At 39.8% G+C, this 17,146-nt stretch overlaps 1 protein-coding gene across 3 annotated transcripts in view; it reads right to left on the bottom strand.

Annotated features, from left to right (window-relative positions):
- Positions 1-9,833, bottom strand: part of EIF2AK2 (eukaryotic translation initiation factor 2 alpha kinase 2) — a 47,250-nt gene extending 37,417 nt beyond the window's left edge. Inside the window, exons 1-5 of one of the 3 annotated variants that reach the window (XM_087936206.1) lie at positions 9,696-9,833; positions 6,996-7,125; positions 4,922-5,042; positions 2,766-2,899; positions 1,449-1,575 (exon numbers count right to left, since the gene is read on the bottom strand). In XM_087936206.1, the coding sequence (XP_087792332.1) occupies positions 1,449-1,575; positions 2,766-2,899; positions 4,922-5,042; positions 6,996-7,117 (504 nt within the window). In that variant the 5' untranslated portion in view covers positions 7,118-7,125; positions 9,696-9,833. Of the gene's footprint in view, positions 1-1,448; positions 1,576-2,765; positions 2,900-4,921; positions 5,043-6,995; positions 7,126-9,192 lie in introns of all 3 variants that reach the window. The other 2 variants (XM_087936194.1, XM_087936199.1) reach the window with 2 other exon arrangements.
- Positions 9,834-17,146: the final 7,313 nt, after the last annotated feature.

Below are 17,146 nucleotides of genomic sequence, written 5' to 3'. Positions count from 1 at the left end.
GGCTACTTGCAGTGTCCCATGTTCACAAGTACAAGTCTCATCTCTTTTTATCTAATCTATCTATTTATCTATTTATCTATTTATCTATTTATCTATCTATCTATCTATCTATCTATCTATCTATCTATCTATCTATCTATCTATCTATCTGCACCCCATGTAGCAGTTCAGGCAACTCTGAGCATCATCATCAAGATAAAACAACTTATAACTATTATAAATATAAAACATATTAATATCACAAAAATAAAACAAACTGAAAACCAAGGGTTTTGAGAAGAGGCTGTCTTCTCTGTTAATCTACCAACCACCTCCAGCAAACAGCTTCTTTAGAAGAAGAACAATGGTGGCACAGTGGTTAGAGTGCAGTACTGCACTCTGCTGACTGCTGGCTGCCTGTAATTTGGCAGTTCAAATTTCACCAGGCTCAAGGCCAACTCAGCCTTCCATCTTTCCGAGGTGAGTAAAATGAGGACCCAAATTGTTGAGGACAATATACTGACTCTGTAAAGCACTTAGAGAGGGCTGTGAAGCACTGTAAAGTGGTATATAAGTCTAAGTGCTATTACTATTAGGACCCCATGCCAGCCAGCATAGCCAAATTTTAAGGACTAATTCTTGAAGGCTAAAATAAAGAGGGAGGATCTTACTTCCTGTGGAAAGATGTCCCAAAGGGCAGGAGTCATGGTAAGAAAAGGCTCTTCTCCTGGATCCCACCAGCTGAAATTCTTTGGCTGATGGGATCCGCAGTAGGCCCCCCTTCTACCAGCACAAGTGGGACAAGCCAATCCCATTGGAGAAAGATGGTTCAGTTTTCCAATCAAACCATGTTAAGGATCTGTCCAGATGTTATTCAGGCATGAGTAACTATGGTCAGATAAACTCTACTCTGGAGAAATTACAATGAATGCAACAATAATAAGTTGCTTAGATCTGAGGTCCCCAATCTCTGGGCCATGAGCCACAACTAGGCCATTGCCTCTATGCAAACAGGCTGTGTGATGGTTGAGCGAGTGCCTGTGTGCGCAACTCGACTCATGCGAATAGCAGGCTGGCAATCACACACAGAAGTGCACACAGCTCAACATGCACCACGTTGAGCTGCGTGTATATGCACGCCAGCCTGCTACTCACATGAATCAGGCTGCACATGTGTTAGCACACCGCTCATGCGTCCCGGTTCCCCTCCCCCCAGCTTGACCACCAAGCGACAAAGTTTGGCTTAGATACAAGTTGTTCTTCACAAATCTTATATCACCTTTTATAATGAAAATAATAACATTTGAACCTTTTGAAAGGTTTTGTTTCTGTATGTCAGAAGACTGTACCATAATTCAACTTGTTAACAATTCCATTCCATGGAACTAGAAAATGAAACTTAGAGAACAATCTGATTTCTTTTATCCAAAACATTACACAGACTATATGGTATATTTCAGTTTACATACTCCGAAAGTTGAGGATCTGGTCAACTTTTCATATGCTAGTTTGGCTGCTTCGTTTTTGGCTGTTTTAGCTTTATTTCCTCTTCCAACATCAAATACTTTATCATCAATCTGAAACGCAAAAGAAAAGCTAGAAGATATAAAAGGAGAAAAAAGTTATGTTCAGTTTTGTAAAAGAAGGCTGATGACCAGTTCCTACCTATCTAGAAGTAACTTTCAGTAAACCAAAGGAGCCTACTTCTGATATAAAAGCTGTAATGTTATACATATTTCTGAATATAAGCCCAGTTCAATTCAGTCAGATTTACTTTTGAGTTTATAGACCTAAAGTGCTTCAAGGTTTAGTAATCAATCTTTAAAAATACATAATTTATTTATACATAGCTATATAGCAGTATATATTTCCTAAGTAAAAAAATGAGCAATGCAATGTTGTTTTATTCATTTGTTTAATTGGGTACTCTTCATCTAGTTTTAGGACATGTGGAGAACAGTTTACTTTTAGATCATGTTTATGCAAAAATGTTGAACATTCAAAAGGATTCACAAACTTTTAAGTACCACACATGTCAACCTTAAAACCAGAACATTAAAACATCACTGTTCCTTTTTTATTCTATGTTGGCTAAACTGCATTGTCTGTAAGAGAAGACATGACAAAATTGTTCAAAATTGTTCCAGAGGAAATAATCCATTTGACTTACAAGGAAATAGATTTCAGTTGGACATCAAGAAAAGGTTTCTTTCCACAAAATGTATTGTTTCAGGAGACAGCGAACTCTCTTTCACAGGCAATAGTTAAACAGAGTATGGATTGTCCTCTATTAGGGATGCCCTATCAGTGGATCCCCAGGCAGGGACTGGACTAAATCTCTTCAAACCCTTACATTGTATGATGGTATGATTCTGCTTATCTTCTTAAGCCTAAACAAGGCTTGTTAAAATATGTAACAATATATTGTATATGTCAAATCTGGTTATTAGAGCTATATTCCTGTTGTTGCAGCCTAAACTTGCCTTTGTTTGTATACAACATCATCTGCTGGCTCACACATTCTCTGTGTGAAAAGATTTACTTTGGGTTTAGTGTGATATGTAAATACAGCTACTGTGATTTATAAACCATGATTTATGACTAAGCATGGTGCATACACCCCACCATTATTCAAGAAACCACTGTCACATAAAACTATGGCTCGTTGCAATGAGTGAACCAGTCTCCTATGAATAAAATTCAATAACACCTTCATATATCAAGAGATTTTTTTTAAAAAAAATGCAACCCTATTCTCCAAGATAAAATATTGATCAGTAACTCACACTGGTTTATGTGGCAATCCAGTTTTAGATATCAAGTTATGCTGAATTTTCATATTGTTCTTTGATGCATATTCGTAAAGCCAGGAAACATAGTTAATTGGCTCCTTGTGCTGCTCACATGAATCCAGTTCTTCCTACAAAAAAAATAAACATGTTAATCTGCTTGAGGAGAATGAAATTGTTCTTTTGAGTCCTGCGCAATGAGCAGATAACTTGCTCTTAATTTATTATCTCTTGTAAAGAGAGATAGTAACATAAATTGCAGTATTTTTGGAAAAAGTATTGTTCTGATTTAGCAAAATGTACAACGGATCACAAATATATAATTACCCAAGGCAAAAAAAATGAGAAAGAAAGGGCAGATCTACTTTATGACCGCACATGACTATGTAAAATACATGTGGGTTGAAGAATCGTGCAAGCTGTAGAAAGCTTTGGACTGGGGGGTGGGGGAGATATCCCATAGGCTATCCGTAGAAACAGAATTTTGATCGAGTTAGCTTTAGCTTATGTCATAATAAATCTGTTAGTTTGAAGGAAGTCGAAGATGTTTTTGTGTAATCTTGCTTTACAGAGAAAAAACAATTTGCTGAGAGAGTTTCCACATACGGTGATGTGCCCGACAGTAGCACTTAGCAAAAGTTGAAAACCCTTCAATTTGTACAAAAAGAAGCAGAGTTTACAGGGGAAATATAGCATAAAGGGTAGCATCCTTTCCCCTGTAGGTACCACTCCTTAGAATCAGCTACCTGGAGTTAATCACTGAAAGGACATTCTTTTCCTCAGCAGACTTCCTGGGGAATGCCTAATTTGACTTTACAGAAAAGGTAGTCAACTCATAGCCTTGAACCCCCAAGGTGACCTGTTCTAGAGCTCTGATAAATGGTAGTTGCCTCCCAATCTGAAGTGAGAAACATGAAAACTAGATTAATTCCTAAAATAAATTTAAACAGTATTTTAAAAGGAAAATTTCTAATCCTCTCCCAAACCTAGACAAACCCTACTCACTTTGGCTGTTGCCATTCTCCAAATTTGATCTCAACTTCCACAGTAAAGGAAAAATAATTCTAACCACTCTTTATGGACACAATAGGCAAGAACATATTAAAGGAGCTCACCATGTAGATATAAAACCATGTTTGTTTAAAGTTTGTTTTCAGGGTTGATCAGATTTTTACAATGTAGTCAGCTTATCCTAATCAATTCCAGTTTGAAAATATATACACCTTTAAACCTAACCCATGCAGCGACATGTGACAGACATTACTACGATACCAGATACAGAGAAATGGGGCTCTCCTGTGCTGGCTTGTCCTTGTTTATGGGTTCCGAAAGGAGCCTAAGCCGCCCTGGTGGGTTGGCAAAGCTAAGGAGGGGAGCTCTGTGAGGCCACAGGAGAGATCGCAACTCTCCTGTTGAACTCCCCAGGGCTTTTTCCCTCTATTCCACAACAAAGAGAAGAGGCAGTCAAAAATGGCCAGTCGAATTGGGATAGCTGAGGAACATGAAGTTGGGACAGCTGAGAAACATCTAAGAATAGTGCTGGACTGAAGTTGGTGAACAGTATTTGGAACTAGGTGAGAAGAATCTTTTTTAATTTAAACTTTCAAACCCCAAAAAGAATCTTGAAAAGGATTCACAATTATACGAAGCAACGACTGGCACATTGAATGTAGCAGCGACCTGGTACATTGAAAAAATAGCTATTTGATAAGTGCATAATGCTGCCATAGCAATGCTATGATTAGAAGACAAGTTGATCCTGCTCTCTACTGAGAGGAACCCCAAACTATCCTTTCTTATTTAAAATATGAGCCTGGTTGCTCAAACCTGCTGTCTAGATCAGGGTTCCCCAAGCTGTGAGCCGTGGCCCACAAGTGGGCTATTAGGGTTTTGCAACTGGGCTGTGGAAATGGCTGGCGAGTACACGCACACATGCATCCTCACTTGCACAAGCAATGGGCAAGCATGGGTGCTCATGCTCCATTTATGTGAGCAGAAGACATACATGCATGCCTCTTGCACAAATGGAGTTTCATGCGCGTGCATGCTGGCCACTTGCATGAACCAGTCCCTTCCTCCCTGCTAGTCCATAAAGCTGGAAACATTGGGGAACTGTGATTTAGATCTTGGTCTGTAGGCACTCCTCCGCTTACCTTTTTTTGCTCTTGTATGGTATTCCAGGCTAATACAGCTGCCAGAGCTCTTGCTTCTTTCTTGGTTTTACCAGTGGCAGATTCATATTGGACCTTGTCAATGACAACTGCTACAGTGAATCTACAGTGAAGAAAAGTAATTTATAAAACATTGTGAAGAGGGAGATGTATCATCTGCAAAATACACTCCATTGCACAACTATACCTCCCATTTTCTCCATCATCAGAAAAAGTTAACAACAGGATAATCTTGGAAGACACAACCATCATTTGTTTCCTTTTTCTCCTGAAATCATCCAGATGGGGAGGGGCTGTTTTATGAAATCTCAGATTCCCCAAATTCCAGTAAGGGATCTGATAGAAGAACAAGTCTATTTTCTCTGAACTACATTTCCATTCCTGTCTCTGTCTTGACACCATCGCTCTAGCTAAACGCTGGGCATGAAGAACAGGGATAGAACCACTTCTCATTTAGTGACCACCTCAGTTAGCACCGTTTGAAATAGATAGCAATCATAATAATAAAAATATCACTTTCTGACCAACACTTACACCCAGGACCAAATTTTAAATGCCTAATAGCAAAAGCCTTCAGTATGATTAAAATTTGGTCAGTTTCAGGTAGGAGAGGCCAGCTTGCCAAAGGGTTCTTATCAACTCATTAAGGTCACAAAACTCAGCTCCTTAACTTATGGTCAGCACTTTTTACGGACACGCTCAGGGGCTGGATTCAAATATTTTAACAACCGATTCTGTGGGCGTGGCTTAGGTGGTAGGAGTGGCTTGGTGGTCATGTGACTGGGTGGACATGGCTTGGTGATCATGTTATTGGGTGGGCGTGGCCAACTTAATATCACTCACATCGAGGCATGCATCTCTTCACCTGGCCACTCATGACTGTGGGATGCTGCAACAGTCGTAAGTGTGAAAAATGGTCATAAGTCACTTTTTTCAGTGCCATTGTAACTTTGAATGGTCACTCCACACAAGCAAAGTCCCAGCAAAGGAGGGGAAAAAAACTCCAGAGAAGTTCCTGAGACAGGAAGTCTAGTCCTACCAAGAATGTAATAAGGGTTAACGGAGAGGCAATTTCTGTAAGCAACTCCAGAATGTTTCTTTCCTGCCTTCCTTACAGGATTAGGCCAGTAATTTCTTCTAACAACTGGTTCTCCGAACTGCTTAGAATGTTAAGAACCAGTTCTAGAGAATAGGCGTGAACTGGTAGAATCCCACCCCTGGACCCGCTGCTCTGTGGAGAAAAACACTCCAGGAAGAAATAGCTTTTTAAGCACAGTCTGCTGTGGAAGGATGCAAAAAAGGAAGGGGAGAAAACAAGTCTGATCCAGGACACTTATAAGATAACTTTAATCTGAATCAGACAGCAGCAACCAATCATCTTCATAAAATCTCTCCCTCCCTCTCTCTCTGTGTGTGTGTATGTGTCACACAGTTCACTTAGTAACCATGTAGCTTAATGGCAAAGTTGATGGAACAGACTGCAGCCAGTAAACAAGGACAGGGTATACAATATCTGTGGTTCCTAAGTTGACACAATTATTCCTTTTCCCCTGTCTCAATAATGCCATTATCCCCACATAAAAACCCCCAGACTGCTCTATTACCCCAGGATATACCCAAAGTATTCCCTTAGCCAGCCCCCGCAGTTTAAGAGCCACTGATCTATATGCCGATGAACATTTTTTTAATTAAGAACCCGGCATCAGTAGACAAATAGTAGAATGGAATGGAATGGAATGGAATGGAATGGAATGGAATGGAATGGAATGGAATGGAATAGAACAGAATTCTTTATTGGCCAAGTGTGAAAGCTATACAGAACATGTGTCATCACCTCTTATCCAAAGTAGTAACATGATTTGGGAAGTAAAACAAAAGTAGTGAGAATAAATTTTGGACCAGTTCAGCGAGGTTGTAAAAATTCAGAAATGTTTTACATAGCAGGGCTATTAAGTAGTGGTTGGGAATACATTTTGCTCCACAGCACACATATATAATTGGTGGGGGAGGGGAGTACTGTCTTTTTATGATCTCTGGATATTGTTCATCAACTTACAAATGATCGTGAGATGAGGCTTTGTTATAAATTTCTCTATACTCCAATTGTAAAAAGTTCTTCTGACAATGTTCATTAAGTTTTGCCATGCATACCAATGGGTCAATCTGGTTGTCAGCCATGTTATAACCTAGAAGAAAAAAAATCACAATAGGAATATTTACTAGCAACTCTCTAAACATAGCAATGGGTAACAGTAGCCCCATGTATATTATGTTGCAATAGGTAACTAACACATGAATGACAATGAATAGGACTTCCCAATACAGTAAATTGATGAGCGGAAAATTCAGAGTCACTCAGTTTCATTAGGTTAATTCTGAGCCTGTTCTTTCCAATTTAGATGCCTAAAGCCTCCCAATCTAGAGACAGATCAGCCAAGTATTGAGATAATACAACTAAATATCAAATACTGATATCTGAACTCATACTGATAGATGACCCTGGCCAGTAACCTCACATAGAAGTTTAGGAAGAGCTGGCTACAAACTTGGTTGGCTTCAAAAAGTGTTGAACCAATTCAGGGAAATTATGACAATCAGTGGCTACCTTGATTGCAGGGTGATTGTCTCTGAAGGCCATCTTTAAGAAAACTATGGAATTCCTTGTGCAGGTGGCCATTGTGAGAACAGACTAGACTGGATGAGCAAGGAATCTGATTAAGGTAACTTAATCTCTTCCCCTATTACCAAGACCAATTGGAACCTTCCTTAAAGAAAAGAAAACCAATTATAGTGAGCTCCTTCGAACCTACCCAGCCAGATCTGGTTCAACTCAGATCAGATCTGAGTGCCTCTAACCAATTATTTATAATATTGTCTTCATTATTTTCCCTAAAAGGGCACAGATAATCCTAAAAGTGGGCAAACTGTGGGCACAATACATTTTGCCACTCTTCTTGCCACCTTATTTTACTACTTTAAGACAAGAGTCCCCAATAGTGGGACTGTGGCCCATTGGGAACTGGGGCACACAAGACAGCAGGTGAGAAGGCAAAAACTCCATTTGTGCAAGCAATGGGCACATGGACACACAAAGCTCCATTTTGTGCAAGTGGCTGCTGTGCACGTCCACTGCTTGTGCAAATGGAGCTTCGTGCATGATTGCGAGCACCTGTCCCTTGCGCAGAGCCATCCCCTGTCCCCCACCCAGCCACCAATGCTGTTGCTGGTACCACCAGACCACAGAGCCAAAAAGATTGGGATGCACTGCTCCAAGGGATGGAGAACCTGTGACATTCCAATTGTTGCAGAGTTATGTTTTCCATTGATTCCAATTACCATTATAAGGGACGTTGGGAGTAGGACACAAGTTCTTCACCCTGTTTTACCCATTTTAGAACTTAACTTATAAATCCATTCCTAGTATTCATACATTTATTATTATTATTTGAATATATTTTAATTGCATAACTATATCAAACGTTCTATCTTTATCTAGCTTTCAAAATAACTCTTAACACCACTAACTGCTGCTGGAAAATGTTTTTCTCTGCTCCTACTCTATGAAGACTCATGACATATACTGAAAATCTATATTTTGACATTCAAACTCAGGTTGCTATAGGTTCAGTAAAAAATGATACCAAAGCATGCACAGAATTGCAGCATGTTGTACTTTGGTTTGTCATGTCAAACTAAGCTAGAGGACCACACAGCAGAACTGGGACTTCCAGGGACAGGAGGAGCTTCTCTACCAACAGTGGCCCTCTGTGCACAATACAATAAACCAAGGGTCTTCAAACTTGGCAAGTTGAAGACTTGCGGACTTCAACTCCCAGAATTCCTAAGCTAACATGACTGGAGGAGGAATTATGGGAGTTGAACTCCACGAGTCTTAGAGTTTGAAGACCCCTGCAATAAACAGTAAAAAAAATTATGTTAATGTCTGTTTGTTAGTGTGCCACTTTTATTCACCATCATGGCTGGTTTCTATCTGCAATTTACCATACTATCCTATTGTTCAAAACCAAAATGAAGGCCATCTACAAAATCCAAATATCAGCTTTTGTACTCAAGATTTGCTATAGCTTAAGCTGCTTGGTTTGTAACCACAACTGCATTTTGGGTATAGGCAAAAAAAATAAAAAAAACCATGCAAAATTCAGTTACACAATTATGTGCCATTTATAAAGGGAAACTAACTAGGCAATATGGGCTCATCAGTTGCTAAATAACACTTCACCTGTCTCACAAACCTAGAATTGAAATCAACATCGACCAATCAATCCTCTACAGCCCCGTTTTTCCAATCATGGCGACTTTTAGATATGTTGGACTTCAATTCCCAGTCTCCCTTGGGCTGCTGAGTCCATACCAGGCGCAGAATCGCCGCTCTCCGGGGTGCGGGGGAATCCAAATTATATTGCTATACAATGTAACCCGATGATTTTTCCAGCTTTGCTTAAACGCAAATCAACCGGAGCTCCGGGAAGAAACCGGGAATTTCACAGGGAAATCTGTTGCGTTGGGTGGGTAGGGAGTCCTTCCTCAAGAACACTTGAACCGAACCTCGATTTAATTTAGTAAACCGATTTAATTTTTTAAAAGGGCTTCATTAATATCAGTGCGCCCTTCGCCTCCCCCTACTTTCCATATATACAGAGCCAATGGCACCTTCAAGACAAGGAGGCTGTTCCCCAGCAATGGCAAGAAACCTGCCCCCCCCCTCCATTCCGTCTCCTGACGCTTAAATACTCACCGAAGCAGCAGAAGCTCTGGAACGAAAAGTGTTTCCCGCCGGGAAGAAGCCCTGTCACCCTTTCTCCTCTAGCAGAGCGCAGCCGAGGGGAAGCGCCACCGCTTCCGACTTTCGTTTCTCCGAGGCTCGCTCGGCTCTGCCCACAAGGCGAAATCTCGGGAAAACCACCCAAACCCGACGAGAGAATCGAAAGTAAAATTGTGCCGGGAGGGAAAGCGCACCGCCCACCTCGTAGCTATTAACTAAGGCCAAGGCGCTACCTGCTGGTCGGTTCCCGGCGGCCGGGCCAGGAGGAAGAGGGGGGAAAAGGCGCGTCTGAAACGCCAATGTTTCGCGCTCTTCGCGGAAATGAGGCGGGGGGGGTGGGGGCGAACCTGCAAACGGAGCTGCTCGACCCTGAAAGGCTCTGCATGGGAGAGACGGCGGTGGGTCTCACACACCCCCGCCCCCCGATGCCGGGAAAGCGTGCCAGTTTTCATAACATGACTGCGAACGATTTCAGGCGTAGATGGTTGTGAGAGCGTAGGAGCCGGTGGGAAGCTGTGGTCTCGAGATAAGATTAAAAGGATGTGCTTTGACTTTAGTGAGAAGAAAGAAAAAGACATCTCGGCATCCTAAGTTTGCATGAAATTTAACAGGATGAGTAACCCGAATGACAACGTGGGTAGTAGCAACGCTGGCCTCTGACCTGAAATTATAGAGGGAAAAAAAACGAGGACAAGAGAACTTAAAATAACTTTATTGTCACTTTGAATGTACCCTAATTGTAAGGTGACCAACTTTTTTACAATGAAAAGGAGGACACGAATAAATTGAAGAAGAAAAAACAGCAACTTGTGCACTGCATACTCTTGCGCACATCTAGACAATGGAGAGAAGGACCTGTACATTGACTACCATGCTGACTGTATCAAAAGTAAGTCACACAACCTGCAACTCAGCTTTAACCTTCAACCACAACCCTACCTCAACCAATCCACCATCACCCAAGACTAGGCACGCATGCCCCTAACTACCTCAATTCCAACTACTGCTGGCCTTAAATGCAAGCTACTCAATGCAAGAAGCCTTGTGAATAAAATACCTGAATTTTTCCTCTTACTAAATATGGCTAAATTCGACATCATATTTGTCGGTGAAACATGGCTCAACGCATCTCTCCCTGACTCCATCACCACAGTAAGAGACTATCATGTTTACCGATCAGATCGTGAAATTCGTAGAGGAGGTGGTGTTGCTATCTTCTATAAAAAGTCCTTACATCTAAAAAATATCCAAGTTACCCAGGAGCTCTTCCTGAGACCATCATCTGTGAACTATCCTTAAATATCACATTTAGATTCTTACTATGTTACAGAGCACCTGATTATGACATCGAACATGTAAACAAGCTAAATACACTACTAACATGGGCAGCATCCTTCCCATATCCTTTTATCTTTCTTGGTGATTTCAATCTACCTCATATTGACTGGACCCTAAATGAATGTACAACTGAAACCATACAGGCAACCTTCTACAATGCTGTTACAAATCTGGGACTGGAACAACTAGTAACCAACAACACTAGACTAAACAACTACCTCGATCTCATCTTCTGCAATAGTTTGAATTTAATTTACGGAATACAAACTAAAGAACCCTTTTCCAGCAATGACCACAATATGATTGACTTTTGTCTCAACATATGCCCACACAAAAATCATCACAATGATGTAATCCCCAATTATAACTTCAAAAAAGGCAACTATGATCTTATAGACAACGATCTCTCATTCCTCGATTGGCAATCTCTATTCACTGGATGCAATACTATTGAAGACCATTACAACATATTCTTACTTGAAGTCAAAAGAGTCATCAAACTATATGTACCAACAACAACTCCCAAAACAAACAAACAAAAAAAAAAACAGATTACCCATAACAATTAAGGAAACTTCAATCCAAAAACAAATCTGGTCATGTTGCCAATTTCAAAAGCTGATACAAAAATTTATGCCGCCAGATAAAGACTGAATGCACCAATTATCACATTAAACAAGAGGAAAACCTTCTATGCACCAATTCCACCCGCACTTTTTACAATTTTGTAAACAACAAATTAAAAGACTCAAGGTCCATCCCACCCCGATAGGATCTAATGGTAAAGACTGCAACGACGACACCATTAAAGCCAACATCTTTAACACATTCTTCGGCTCAGTATTTGTAAACAGCAATGGATCACGCCCAGTATTCCTAGCCGAACCACAGATAACTACAATGATCTAATACATATCGATTTTATAGAAGACAATGTTGAAAAAACACTGCACAATCTAAAACCATCTCTATCTATTGGACCGGATGGAATATGTGCCTACTTCTTAAAAAAGCTATCCACTGCCATAGCCAAACCTCTAAGCATAATCTTTGAAAAATCTTTCAGGACCAGCTCCTTGCCAAACCTATGGTCACAAGCCACGGTCATCCCCATCTTCAAAAAGGGAGACCCTAGCCTAGTTGAAAATTACAGACCAATCTCCTTATGCTGCGTCACTTGTAAAGTCATGGAATCAATTATTAACCAATCCATTATCCTCCACTTAGAGACAAACAACCTACTCTCCAATAAACAATTTGGTTTCAGGAAAAAACTATCCTGTAATCTGCAACTGTTACACTGCAAAAACATATGGACGACACAACTCGATCAGGGCAAAGCAATAGACGCAATCTACATAGACTTCTGTAAAGTCTTTGATTCAGTGGTACACAACAAACTACTCCTAAAAATAAAATCTTATGGTATCTCTGGACAACTGCATAACTGGATAGAAGCATTCCTGTCAAACAGACAACGAATGGTCAAAATTGGGAGTGTCCTATAAAATTCTGTACCTGTCAATAGTGGTGTCCCCCAAGGCAGTGTTCTAGGACCAACTCTTTTCATACTCTACATAAATGACTTCTGTGATCATATTAAGAGCAACTGCATTCTCTTCGCTGATGTTGTAAAGCTGTTCAATACCACAGACAATACTGCTACCCTTCAAAAAGATCTTGATTATGTATTAGAATGGTCAAACAAATGGCAACTTCAAATCTCAGCAAATAAATGTTCTGTCTTACATATTGGCAAAACAAAAATCAGAAAATAAAATACAAGCTTTATAGTCAGGACCTTGTTGATGATCCAAGCTCTGTAAAGGACCTTGGAATACTCCTCTCTAATGATCTAAGTGCTAGAGCCCACTGTAACTACATAGCCAAGAAGGCATTAAGAGTTGTTAACCTAATCCTACGTAGCTTTTTCTCTGGTAACATCACACTACTAACTAGAGCATACAAAACATTTCCTAGACCAATACTCAAATACAGCTCATCAATCCGGAACCCACATTACATATCTGATATTAGCACAGTTGATAAAGTCCAGAAATATTTCACAAGAAGAGTTCTCTACCACTCTACTCGTTGTAGAATACCTTATGCCACCAGACTTGAAATTCTAGACCTAGAAAACCTTGAATTATGCCATCTTCGGTCTGATCTAAGTATGGTATATAAAATCATACATTGCAATGTCCTACCCGTCAATGAATACTTCAGCTTCAACCATAACAACACAAGAGCACACAATAGATACAAACTCAAGGTTAACCACACCAAACTTGATTGCAGGAAATACGACTTCAGCAACAGAGTGGTCAATGTCTGGAATACTTTACCTGACTCTGTGGTTTCTTCCCAAAACCCCCAAAACTTTAACCTTAGACTGTCTACTATTGACCTCACCCCTTTCCTAAGGTCTGTAGGAGGCGTGCATAAGTGCACCAGCGTGCCTACCATCCCTGTCCTATTGTTTCTTTTATTTTTCTTATATGTACCCATTTCATGTATTCATAACCATGTATATACTTGTACTTATTATCTTGTAAGCAATTGACAAATCAAATAAATAAAATAAATAAATGGTGCACTCTTGTGCGTGGCACATTCTCTCAAAACAGTTCTCCTGTGTGGAGCGCATGCGTCTCATAATCATGTCTCGCTGCACTGTACTGAGCCTTGACGAATCGGCATCGATCAAATACGAGATTTACAGATTAGTCTTCAAATATCAAAAAGGAGAACATGTAGGAGGATACTTTTCGAGAGAGGACAGAACTTACAAAAGGAGGTCAGTCCTTTTAAGGAGGAAACCTTTGGTAAGGTTACTAATCGGCATACTTTAAAATGAAATTTCATTGCATACAGCTCTCAAAGGGTCACCACCTCCAATATACAGTACACTACACAAACATGATGAAATAAATAAATAAATACAAAAGTATACATACAGAAAAAGACATTCTCTCCAGGCTGAGCAGGAATTCCTTCAATAGCAGCTCCAAAGTAGTTGGCTTCTTGCTGGGAGAGATCCTAGAGAAGGCCAGTGTCTGAAGTCCCTGTTAAGCAAAGGCTAGAAGAATCCATCACTCATCTGGATCACAGAGAAACGCTGTTAATTATTTCTGTCCTGAAAAAAAAAAAATTGAGGGAAAATGTCCACTTCCAGACCACCTTCCTTTCCCTCTTGAATCCAGTTGAAAACAGATCTATTTTCAATTTATACTGACATCAGGACTCTAGAACATGAGCATGGGGATATGTTTGCAGGTCACAGAAAACAGCCTGTTGAAAGAATTACCTGCTCACCTTTCCACTCAGGTGAGTGGTTAACAGCCACCCCATCTCAATAACGATATAGAAGAATAAAGTGCTTGTACCTGAAAGATCAGGTTAGGGTAGATAATCATGGAGAAAATCTATCTGGTCGTTAAGAGTTGACTTTGATGACACATAATCAGACAACCCAAATCTGTATATTGTTACCCTGTTTATTTATCTTACTGCATATGCAGAATACATCATACAAAATACCAGTCTGGATGAATCACAAGTTAGAATTAAGATTTCTGAGAGAAATATTAACCTCAGCTATACAGACAATACCATTCTGTGACAGAAAGTGAGGAGGAACTAAAGAGTCTCTTGATGAGAGTGAAAGAGGAAAGTGCAAAACTCAGCAGTAAAAAAACTCAGCATAATAAAAAAAAGTTAGGATCACGGTATCTGGTCTCATCACTTCCTGCCAAATAGAAGAGGAAGAAATGGAAGCTATGATAATTTTCTTTTCTTGGGCTCCAAGGTCACTGCGGACAGCAACTGCAACCATGAAATTAAAAGATGCTTGCTCTTTGGATGGAAAGCTATGGCAAATGTAGACAGCACATTAAGAAGCAAAGACATCACCTTTCCACCAAAGGTCCGTATAGTCAAAACTATGGTTTTCCCAATAGTAATGTATGGCTGTGAGAGTTGGATGCTAATGAAAACTGAGTGCTGAAGAACTGAAACGTTTGAATTGTGGGATTAGAGGAGGCTCTTTAGGGTCCCTTAGTCCCTTAGACTACAAGACCAATTCAGCCAATCCTAAAGGAAATCAACCCTGACTGTTCTTTTAAAAGACAAATACTGAAGCTGAAGCTCAAATATTTTGGCCACCTAATGAGAAGAGATAATTCATTTTAAAAGACCCTGATGTAGGGAAAGATGGAAGACAAAAGGACATGGGGATTGTATAGAACAGGATGGTTAGACAGTGTCTTTGATACAGCAAACATGAGTTTGGGCAAACTTCGGGAGGTAGTGGAAGAGGGGAGGGGAATGCAATGGTCCATGGGTCACAAAGGGTCAAATATGATTTAGCAATTGAACAACAATAACAATCAAGACAATTAATCTGTTCTGAAGGCAAAGGTCTGTTAGGAATGTAAGTCACCTAACAGTTGGGTTGGAAAATTTATAAACCAGGATAGACATTTTAATACTGTCTCTTTAAGGGAATGCTAAAATTGTAATTGGTTGTGGTTCCTCAAACCGCCATAAGATGGAGTCAGAAACCTGGGTTGTTTAGTCTTGTTCTCTTGTTGCTGAGAGTGTTGCCAGTTCTCCATTTTTCCCTATTGACTGTTATTCTTGGATTTGATGTGAGTCTTTTACTGAACTGTTTTTGATACTGGACTTTGATATTGGAATTATCCCTGGACTGAAAACTGACTGGTTTAACTGTGAATGACTTGGACTATTTTGTTGAACTTTGCTTAATGGTTTTACTGGAAGTAAAAACCTACATTGTACTATACAGTGTATCTGTGTGCTGGTTCTGTGTTATTCTCCACCACTCTCACTACATCTCCCTGTGTGCGCTCATTCTCCTAACAGGGAATTACCTCAACAAGGTCAAAAGATAATTCTTCGTCCTCTAGGTTATATTGGAAAATAAGCCAAGTGACCTGTTGAAGGTATGGTGAGGGGTGAGGTATAAAAGGCATGTACACACGCTTCTTGTGTTATGGTTATCAAGGCCAAGGCAGCACCTTCTTTTTCAGTATTTGATCTTCCATCCATATATGTTTCTTGAGTTCCTTTCACATCTGTTGCTTCTCCCTATTTTTTTAACTCATTGTGTTTTCAATGAGGTAGAGAATAGGAGAGCAGAATTCCATATTTTATCCATCTCTATCCAATACCAAAAGCATTCCTGCTTTTTCATTGAAACATCATGAAAATAATTACACTTGTTGAACTGGGCACAGTTGATTCTCTGTTTCCCTGTATCAATTTGGGTCACTTTCTTCCTGAAATGTCATGGTTGCTAAGAAAGTGTCAAGATTGCTAATCAATTTTAATCATTTATAATCATCCATCCATATAACAGCTTGGTGGCTCCACAGTCATGGGAGTTTTGCTCTCATTTTTCTGTGTATCCCGTTATAATTACCCAAATTAGAAAAGGAAGTGTTGGTACTGCTTAGCTGAATTTAGCAATTTTTGTAGATAATGTTTACTTTTATGCAACATCTTTCCATATATTTCCTCAATTTACTTTATTTTAAAACTTTAGAATTTTGTTTTTGTTTTTTGTGAGATGCAAATGGCATACGGGACAAAAGTATAGGCAACATGCCTAGAGTGTTCCTATGACATTTCCAAAGAGTTGTAAAACAATGCTAGGAATCACCCCATATGTGCTGTTTGACCTCAATTATATATGGGGAGATGCTTTGCATCAGTTGGTGATGTGCTGAAGGGAATCGACATTAATGCCATTGGAGATTACCTAAAACTAATATACCTGAAATCAGGTTAACATGACTTAGCTTGGAATCTAAGAAGACGGGAAGAAGATTGGTGATGGGAAACCAATATTAAGTTGGCACTGCTTTATTCTGATAAGATGGTTGTGCAGTGCTTAAATAAATGATTGAAAAATGGCCTATGACTCTACCCATTGCTGTGAATGAATCTCTCATTCAATTTTCTGATAATGAATGAACTGATAACTGTCTTGGTGAAATTAAATGTTAGGATAATTGTTTCAAGCATGCAAAACATGCGGCAGATATTACCCAAAATCTTTG

Source organism: Pseudonaja textilis, chromosome 1 (assembly GCF_049901715.1).
Source record: "Pseudonaja textilis isolate UNSWEBS1 chromosome 1, rPseTex1.2, whole genome shotgun sequence".
Taxonomy (NCBI): Eukaryota; Metazoa; Chordata; class Lepidosauria; order Squamata; family Elapidae; genus Pseudonaja; species Pseudonaja textilis.
The sequence above is the reverse complement of the archived record's forward strand: the minus strand, read 5'-3'. Positions and strand labels throughout refer to the sequence as shown.